Here is a 10,325-nt window from a genome sequence, read left to right on the forward strand (position 1 = left end):
CCTCCCCAGCTTCTTCACTCCCTACCTACCACCCCACCCACTTCCCACTGTGCCCTCAGTGATCTTTGTTACACTTGGCCCTCCCAGCTCTACCAATACGTCTAGGTGTGTCCCCAGGGCTCACATCTGTGGTGGAGGCAGCCAGCTGCTTATCATGTCCCATGGACTTCGATGCCCCTAGCGGGCATTCTCTGGGGGCTCAGAGGCCGGAGGGCCCTGTCTCACTTGTCACACATGCACCGCCATGCCGCCCTATCCCGTATGCTGGCTGTGAGACATGGCCTTATCAGAGGGGTGGAACTCAGGGGAGCTGCCAGCCACCGGCAACCCCTCCACCCGCTCAGGGCCCTGGGGCTCACCTTGGAATGGAGGGGCAGCTGGTTCGAGCCACCGCTGCCCCAGCATCATCGGACTCTGCCAGCCCTGGCAGTTCCCCATGGTCCGCACAAGTTCCCCATGTCAACGCCCTCGGCGAAGTTTCATGGTGATCGGGCCATGCTCTGCAGCGCGGGATATGTCCCGCAGAACCTTATCAAGGTCAGCCTGGTATTGGGTGACATCCCCCTGCGAGCTGGACATTCTGCCGAGACCCTCAACTGTGGACGCCACCGACTGCGTCATGCCTTGGACACTTTCACTCATGGTGCCGACGACGTACACCAGGCTCTCTACCGCGGCCTCCACCCTAGCAGTGTTGGCCTCCGTGCCACGCATTGCCGGTGACATCTCCTGCGCACGTAGCCAATGGGACTCCTCCAAGCGGCTATGGATCTGCTGGAGTGATGATGACATCTCCCTCTGAATGTCCTGGCCGCACCTTAACATCTCCATCAGCATCAGGCTGGGACCCAGCTGAGTTCTGGGATCCAGCAGCCTTCCGACTGTTGTCTCGCTTGGGGGTTCCTGCCTCTACTTGATGTGCATCAGCAGCAGTGTGGTGCTCAGCAGATTGTGCCCCAGATGCCTGACCACTAACATTTCCCACCGAGGTGTGCGCGTCTGTGCTGGTGGAGGGTGAGGATGACCGCTGTGACGCGGCTAGTACAGAGGCATCCTCGGCGCTCTTCTCCGAGGTGGTCTCATGGGAGACTGGAGAGGATGCCACCCGGGATGAGCTGGCACCGTCAACTGGAGGACCTGCGGGAGAGTGATCAGTGGGAGGGATGGGTCAGTCAGTAAGGCAATAACAGCTGACTTTGACAGGTCTTCCGGCTGGGGCCTAGTGGTTCCTCACCTCTGCGGCGCCCTGTCCTCGGCCACACTGGTCAGCTCCAGGGCACACTCCTCGAAGATGGTGAGGATCCTGATGTCTGGCACACCACCTCCAGTCTGCGCCCTCCTGACGATTACGGGAGACCTTTTCCTGAGGAGACACAGAGGGGGCATCGTTACCCACAAGCGTGGTTCACAGTAGTGGGAGGGGTGTGTGAAGCACGGGTTGGAGGGGGAGGGGGACTGGAGGAGGGGGTGTGGACCCTCCCGTGGGGGCGGAAAGGACCCCCTCGCTACAACACTTCAAAATCTTTTTGGAGAATCGCACCCTAAGTCTTTACAAGAAGCAGACTGTGACTAATGTGAGTACTTATGCGAGTCTGTGGAATTATAATAAATGTTGATGGAGATTCCATCCCCAGAGGTAAAGAGAAGTCCAGAAGAGAAGCAAAGAGTCAGAATTGGTGATACAAAGGTAAAAAGAAATGGAAATTCATTAACTTTTCTAGTTCACAGTAGGAACACAAACATCAATATAATGGGAAAAGGTGGCAGGTCAGAATAGGGCTGCAACAAAGAAATGTTAAACATATCTTCAAAATTCAGGATACTTTATCTGGGGATGAATGTGGAGCTGGAATCAGATGTAAAGGTATTACAGTTGAATAAAGCTAACTACAAAGACATGAGGGAGGAGCTGGCCAGAGTTGATTGGAAGAGGAGCCTAACAGGAAAGACAGTGGAACAGAAATGGCAGGGGGTTTGGGGGTTATTCGGGAGGCACAACAGAAATTTATCCCAAGGAGCAGGAACCTGCTAAGGGGAGGACAAGGTATCCATGGCTGACAAGGGAAGTCATCAACAGCATAAAAATAAAAGAACAGCATGCAATGTGGTGATGATGATTGGGAAGCCTTTAAAAGCAAGCAAGCAGAAGACAACTAAAAAAGCAATAAGCCAGAGAAGATGAAATATGAATATAAGCTAGCTAGTAATATAAAAAAGAAGATTGCAAGATTTTTTTTTTTTTTTTTGAGTACCCAATTCATTTTTTCCAATTAAGGGGCAATTTAGCGTGGCCAATCCACCTAGCCTGCACATCTTTTGAGTTGATGGGGCGAAACCCACACAAACACTGGGAGAATGTGCAAACTCCACACGGACAGTGACCCAGAGCCGGGATCGAACCTGGGACCTCAGCGCCGTGAGGCTGCAGTGCTAACCACTGTGCCACCGTGCTGCCCCTGCAAGAGTTTTTGATACATAAAAGGTAAGAGAGAGGCAAGAATGGACATTGGACCACTGGAAAATGAGGCTGGAGCAGTAGTAATGGGAAAACAGAGATGGCAGATGAACTGAATAGGTACTTTGCATTAGTCTCCACGGTGGCATACCAAAGCTTCAAGACCATCAGGAGGCAGAGGTGAGTGTAGTGGCCATCACTAAGGAGAAGGTGCTGGGAAGCTGAAAGGTCTGAAGGTTGATGAATTGCCCAGGCAGGATGGCCTACACTCCAGGGCTCTGAAGGAGATAGCTGAGGAGATTGTGGAGGCATCGGTGGTGATCTTTCAGGAATCACTGGAGTCAGGGAGGGTACCAGAGGACTGGAAAATGGCTCATGTAACACTCCTGTATAAGAAGGGACGGAGGTAGAAGCTGGGAAATCATAGGCCGGTTTTGCCTGACTCCGGTCATTAGTAATATTTTAGAGTCCACTATTAGGGATAAGATTGTGAAGTACTTGAAGTGCAAGGTAATATAGGACTGAGTCAGCACAGCTTTGTCAAGGGGAGGTCATGCCGAACAAATCTGTTGGAATTCTTTGAGGAGATAATAAGGAAGTTAGACAAAGGAGATTGGACATGATCTATTTGGATTTCCAGAAGGCCTTTGGCAAGGTGCCGTACAGGCGACAACTAAATAAGATAAAAGCCCATGGTGTAGGGCAACGGTACTGGCATGGATAGTGGATTAACTGACTGGCAGAAGGCCGGCAGCCAGACTGGAGGCCAATTCACTGAGTAGGTTCTTGATTAAGAAGGGGATCAGGGACTATGGGAAAAAGACAGGAGAATGGGGATGAAAATCATATCCGCCATGATCGAAGGGTGGAGCAGACTCGATGGGTCGAATGGCCTATTCTGCCCCTATATCTTATGGTCTTTAAGGAAAATTAGAAACAATTGCAGTCTGCGGGCTAGGAGGATGGTAGTGGATAGTGGTTAGGCTGCAGTTCGAGGACAAAGAAGTGGCCCTGGAGAGGGATTGTGCCTTGAGGGGCCCTGTATATCTGTAGTGAAAAGGAGATGGTTGGGGCTAGAAAACTGGAATTTAACAAAGTGATAGAGGGTAGACTGTTGTAGAGATAGGTGGGTAGAGAATGGATTACAGGGGAAAAGTTACTTAATAAATTAATCTTTTTATTCACAAAGGGACCATGTCCATTGTAAAACATGGTGGTTTAAATTTATTCCTCTCTAGAAACCTTCCACAGCCCTGACCCTTCTCTGAGCAGTGCCCCTCTCCTTTGTGTTGTCAGTATTCAAGTAATAAGATGGGAGGAATAACTAAAGTGGCTGTTCTCTAGATGAAACCTATTTGCCTTTTCCAAAGACCCAAAAGTAAAAACAGGTGGTGCCTTGTGAATGTCTAATTTAGTGTCTTCTTTAACAAAAGTTTTTTCAGATTATCGTCTTATAATGTGGCCTGAAAGCATGGATTTATTTGTTCAAAGCTTCACTGTGTGATTTATCTCTCTGGACAGTTTTTGAATAAAACAGGATGGTCAGTTTTGTCAATCAAACGGTATTCAAAACATACTTCGATAAAGGACGTGTATGTTAACAGAAGGGTACAGATGCCTCAGTGTAGCATCTAATGATTTCGAATTGGGATAACCCCATTGCATCCATCGCAAATGTTTACATTTCAGCTTTATTTAGACCTCTTTCAAGTTTCTTATCCTGCCTAAATGCATATTTATATATGTTTTTAAATATTTTAAATACTTTGATTTAAATTAAGGCACTTGTTGGGAGATCTTAACAGTTCCGCAGCTTATAATTTTTCATATTGAATTGCACAACCCCGAGGAAAGAGAATAAGTAACTGTGAATTGATTTGACAAGAGTCTTTCTCACCTCATTTCCTAAGACAGTGAAACAGTTTTCCGGAATTATTTCATCTTCACTGTGAACCGTCCAAGGAAAAAGAATGAAAACTAGCAAGGAAATAACTTTTGGCACTGAATATTCTTCTATTTACTCCAGCTTTCTCGTTGAAATCATTAATTTATGATAAGTATTATATTAAGAATACCAAGTATTATATTAAGAATACCAAGTCACCATATACAGGGATGTGTTCTGCTCTGTAAAACTGACTTCTCTTCCCCTGAATTGCCCCTATTCTAATACCTACTTGATTCCAAAATAACGACAGCAAATCTGTTTTTAAGCGTGAGTACCATATGAAGATATACAACAAAATCCACAATGAGAAAAGGCCCATCAAGCCCTGTCCCTGATTATTTAGCATGGATTTCCTGGATGTCCATTGTATAAATTAAGATTAATTGTATACCGGTGGAAGGGGGGGGGGGGGGGCACTCATTGGATAATTACATGTGTACATGTAAATGTAAAGAGATCCTTTTTAACATTGTTGTGGGTTGTAGAGTTAGGAATGATAGGTTTGTAGTTTCCCTCTTCATGAATAAATCTAAACCCGAGTAAAAATTGACTGCTGGCGTTCCCCCTTTACCAACTGACTGTCAAATGTTTAACACCTAATAATTCCTGGGTCACTGTCCGTGTGGAGTTTGCACATTCTCCCCGTGTCTACGTGGGTCTCACTCCCACAATCCAAAGATGTGCAGGGTAGGTGGATTGGCCACTCTAAATTGCCCCTTAATTGGAAAAATAAATAATTGGGTACTCTAAATTTATTTTTAAAAACACCTAATACTCGAGGAACACTTGTGTTCTCTCCCCTGCCTACCCAGGGGCTGATAGTAGACTGAATATAAACCGTGTTAATATTACCTCTAAAACCTTCAATCTTCTCTTTTTTTAAATAAATTTAGAGTACCCAATTCATTTTATTTCCAATTAAGGGGCAATTTAGCATGCCCAATCCTCCTACCCTGCACATCTTTTGGGTTGTGAGGGTGAGACTCACGCAGACACGAGGAGAATGTGCAAACTCCACACGGACAGTGACCCGGGGCCGGGATCGAACCTGCATCCTCGACGCCGTGTCAATCTTCTCAATACATCGATCAAGATCCCTTTAAAGTTGTCGATCGGTTCTGGATCAACAATTTTTCCCTGTATCTGTTCCATGTAACATGTGGGAACAAGGTTTGTCTGCTATTGAACGTGACTTGAGACTTGTGTCCTCCAGTTCTAATATCACTGTCCATGCTAAATAGCGTGTCTACTTCAATCCATCTTCTTCAACTTAATCTCAATATTCCAGGCTCTGAATGTTCCTGCTCCAGTCTTTAATTATCAATTTTGTGAGCGTCTCAGTTTCATGTGGCAGCTGTAAACATTTGTCTTGTGCTACTCGTGGTATGTACAATCTGTTGTATTCACTGTTAATTTCCGCTTGAAATTTCTTGAGCGTCTCCTCAGTTTTCAACGCTTTTTATAATTGATTTTGTGGTGTATCTATGGATCCTCGGTTCCGTCTTTATTTCCCTCTGTGTTTAAAGAAAACTTCAATTGTTTCCTGTTCTATAGCTGTCCCTGTGTTGTTTTCTCTCTTCATGCTCTCTCCAACTCAGCTGTTGTTCCCTTATGCTTTGCCTTGGCTCATTTTGATTCCATTTCATTCTGTTATGTCCTGGCAGCTGCTCAGCACTTTCTTTCTCATAGTGATACTTCTGAATTTAAATTGTGACTGTCTTTGCGACTGTCCCATCATGTAAATGGTGCTTCTTGATTGTGGGTGTTGCCAGTGCCCGCAACCCCGACCCCTTAAAAGAACCCGCCTCCAGCTGCAGCCAGAAAGCCTCTGTCGCCCTACTCCAGCCCTGCACCTTCTCCGCATTTGCTGCCCAGTAATAATGTAACGAGTTCGGAAGGGCCAAGCCCCCCAACTGCCACCCCCTTTGAAGCACCGCCTTCCTTAGCTTCCATCCTTTCTTAAACAGGGGTGTCACATTAGCATTTTTCTCTGATCAGGATATAGAGGGAAACACTAAATCTGAGTGAAAATGAAATGGGAATTTGATTCTCCCCACACCAGACACAATATTATTTATCTTTCTACTGTATAAGTATACCGTGCCACTGTACAACTGAAAAGAAGAAATATGGAATGGTTCTTAACAATTAAAGCTCTTTAGTTGTAGTAGACGGTATACACATTGATGAAGTTATTCCTCCATTTTAAAAATTGAAACGTTGTGAGGTAAATTTCAGGCATGGTCACACACAAAAATGGCCTGTGGCTCTATCCGCTGATAATCTTTTATCTGCGTTCTATCTGTTAGGAGGCGCAGAACTCCAAATATACCTTAGCCAAATTCTTAGCCAACTCTCCTTTGAGGTGGCACGGGTCCGCATCATTTGAAAACCTATACTGTACTTGTGATAAACAGTGAAACTCGATTTAATTTGCAGCATTGATGGTTGTAATGAAGTTGTAGATGATCCATTTGATTCATGCAGTCTCTGTCCACCTGGATTTATTATTGAATATACATTTATTTTCATTAATAGCCAGACATAAATGTTGTTGCACTTGTTTTTAGGTGGCCTGGCTAAGAGATTAATTTTCTGACCCTTGTCGACTGCTGCTGATACTGGACAAAAATGGAACCAACATATGTGATAAAAGTTAAAGTTGATAATCCAGTTACTTATTGTAACACAAAGACTTCGCTGCTGTGTATAAAGTAGAGTTACATTCAAAAGAGTCCTGATTGTGTACCTAAATGATGACGTCTCAGTAATTTACTCAATAAACATATAAAAAAAGAATATTTGCTCATCCTGTTGCATATGTTGCAATCAAATACCTTTTTATACAGGTTTTGAATAGAAAACTCTTATTTTGACATCTCCTTAAATGGCACTTGACTGATGTGAATCATGGCTACTGTGGTAATATACTGCAGGATCTGGGGCCTGTAAAACCATTTCTCACCTTCAAGAGAGAACTAAAAAACCTTAACAGGAAATGCCATCAGAGGCGCATGGTGTTTTTGGTGTTTAACTTTATCTTAGAAAGATTAATATACAAGATCCATGGTACACGTGTAGCTTGTAATATTTTCCGGTTTAGATTTCATTCACGTGCAAATCAATCATTAATTGAGTGACAGTTTCTTAATTTGTCTAATTTTTCCAACTCTCCTCTTCCTGGTGCTTTTCATTCCAACTTAACTTTGACTCCCTTTCAGAATTCTTAATAATCTACTTCCCTGTTTCATTATTCCATAACGTCTTTTATTTTCTCATCCAGCTGTTTCTCGTCTGTTCTCGTCATTCCATGGCTCATAACTGGCACTCGCCTGTGAGTCAGAAAGTGGTGAGTTAAGTCCCACTTGAGCACAACATCTAGGCTGGTACTTCAGTGCAATAATGAGGGAATTCTGCACTATGTTTTATATGAGACATCAGCCCACTCAGGTGGGGGTAAAACTCCAATGACGCTATTTGAAGAAAAGAAGATGAAGTCACCTGGTTTCCTGGGGAACATTTATCGCTCAGCCTTTGCTTAATTACCTCATTGCTGCATGTGAGACTTTGCGACCTGGAAATTGGCATATAACAGTGACTACAGTTCACAAGTATTTCAGTGATGATGAAGTGCTTTAGGATGTCTTGAGGACTTGAAAAGTGCAATATTAATGGAGGTTTGTTTCTTATTATTAATCATTCTTTGGCATATGGATATTGCTCGCAAAGCCAATATTTAATGCCCATTTCTAAATGCCAGTCAGAAAGTTGACCGCATCCTTGAACTGCAGTCCCTGCGACAAAGGTGCTCCCATTAGGCTGTTAGGTACTTGGTTGGAGGATTTTTACTCAGTGACAAATGTATGTCCCAATCAGAATACATGTGACTTGAGGGGACCTTGGATGCGATGATATTCCCATGCATCTGCTGCCCTTCACCTAGTTGGTGGAAATCAGATTTGGAAAGTGCTGTTGAGTAGCTTTGGTGACTTGCTACAGTGCAGCCTGTGTGTAGATCGTATATGCTGCAGCCATGATAGGCTGATAGTGGTAGAGTGAATGTTGAACCCTTTTTTCCCCCTGCTGGTGTCAAACTTTGTGCCTGATGCAAGAGCTACTCCTATTCAGACAAGTGTAGAGTATTATTGACTTGAACCTTGTAGATGGTGGGACAGGACGTACTTGTGAATGGCGATGGGGGAGTCGGGGATGTGGGCTGATTTAGCATGGTTTTGTAAGTTTGTCGCTTTCTTGTCTAGCTTGTCCAGTCTGTGGGACAGCTCTCCCAATTTTGGCACAAGTCTCAGCAATGAGCAGGGCTTTGCAGGATCGACTGAGCTGATTCAATGCCAAGATTGAGTGATTCATGTTTACCCCTCTATCTGTTTGATCTTGCTTAGCCACCAGAGGGCAGTTAGGGGTCAAACACTTCTGTGTGGGATTGAAATGATATGTAAGCCGGATGGTTTCCTTCACTGATGCACATCAGTGAACCAGTTGTTTTATCGTCAGCCCAACAATTTGTTCATTAGATTTACTGATCCCAGCATTTTATTTCCAGATTTTTAAAACTGAATTCAAATTCTCAAATTGCCACAATCGTATTTGCTCTCTCACTTCCTGGGTTATTAGTTAGCCTCTTTCTTTTTTCCTAGCTGTCTACTATGGTTGTACTATCTGTGTATTTTAACTTCTCTTTACTTGCAGCTGTCTGTGCCTTTGTCAGAAAATTTTACTTTTGATCTTTCTCTCAACAGTTGGTTACCTCTCATCTATTTCCTTCTCTCCTTATCCTCACTGTAGCTGACAAATGGAAACAGCTCTGATTCTGATTACAGGATTTGTCGACCATTTCACCTGACCTCAGGCCACTATTAAACTGCATCTCGGTCTCTCTCCATTATATCAAATTTCAAACAAACAGCGCAAGTGTTTAAAAAATATTGTTTTACAGAAAAAGAACACAACCTGCTAACTGTAAGGAATTGTGCAACTATGGGCCAAACTACAGATATAGGGCAATGTGACCTGATAGTTCACTACAGTTTTGCTGACTATTCCAAAGCTGTGTCAATACGAAAACATTTTTTCTGAAATGCTGTATGAAATTCCGCTCTTATTTCAGATGGCTCTTAAAATTTTATTTTGTGTTTTTATTTTTGTTGGATTCTTCCAATGTTTTATTTTGTTTCTGTGTTATTTTGTGCTGGGAAATGGTCCTAGCCTTGAAGAGCACGGCAGCATCTCTAAATCTGGATAATTTGTCATGTTACATTCCGTCCAGCTATAGTACACGGCACTTGGAATTGTAGAGGGTTCAAAGATGTGCTGAAACCCCTCCGGACTGAGAAACATTCTTGCCACTGCGGCAGATGGATTTTTGTGACAAAGTTCAAATGTCCAGAACCAAAACGAAATAATTCAAGGAAATGACAAAAAATTAGAATTTTCTTTTCGGGAAAAGCCACAAAGATCGGCATTGGAAAAATGCAAAAAAAAATTCATTCAACTCTAACGTTATATTGATTACAACTGTATTTCTACCTCATGAATAATGCTGTACAAATATTCATAATTTCATGTGGTGCAGTGTTTTAATTGAATAAATGCTATATTGCAATCTTGCCTCTTCATTAAAAACTCGATGAAAATCTCTTATGAATAAACCCCATTGGTTTCTATGGGCACAAAAAGATGGGGGTGGGGAATGGAGGTTGGTGGGAGTTTCCTTGTGGCTTCTGATGCACCACCATGGACCAGTTTGTTTTTTTTTTTTTTTTTTTCTTTACTCTTTCAATGGGATGTGGGTGTTGCTGGCAAGGCCAGTATTTATAGCCCGTCCCTAATTACCCTTGAACTGAATGGCTTGTTAGGCCTTTTCAGAGAGCTGGTAAAAGCCACCCACTGTGTTGTGGACCTGGA

The 10,325-nt window shown here is 43.6% G+C and overlaps 1 protein-coding gene across 8 annotated transcripts in view; it reads left to right on the plus strand.

Annotated features, from left to right (window-relative positions):
- Nucleotides 1-10,023, plus strand: part of cdk7 (cyclin-dependent kinase 7) — a 154,317-nt gene extending 144,294 nt beyond the window's left edge. For 5 of the 8 annotated variants that reach the window (XM_072515970.1, XM_072515974.1, XM_072515971.1 and 2 more), the window contains one exon: nt 1,635-1,792. In XM_072515970.1, the coding sequence (XP_072372071.1) occupies nt 1,635-1,777 (143 nt within the window). In that variant the 3' untranslated portion in view covers nt 1,778-1,792. Of the gene's footprint in view, nt 1-1,634; nt 1,933-6,973; nt 7,203-9,206 lie in introns of those variants that run through there. The other 3 variants (XM_072515973.1, XM_072515972.1, XM_072515976.1) reach the window with 3 other exon arrangements.
- Nucleotides 10,024-10,325: the final 302 nt, after the last annotated feature.

Source organism: Scyliorhinus torazame, chromosome 9 (genome assembly GCF_047496885.1).
Source record: "Scyliorhinus torazame isolate Kashiwa2021f chromosome 9, sScyTor2.1, whole genome shotgun sequence".
NCBI lineage: Eukaryota > Metazoa > Chordata > Chondrichthyes > Carcharhiniformes > Scyliorhinidae > Scyliorhinus > Scyliorhinus torazame.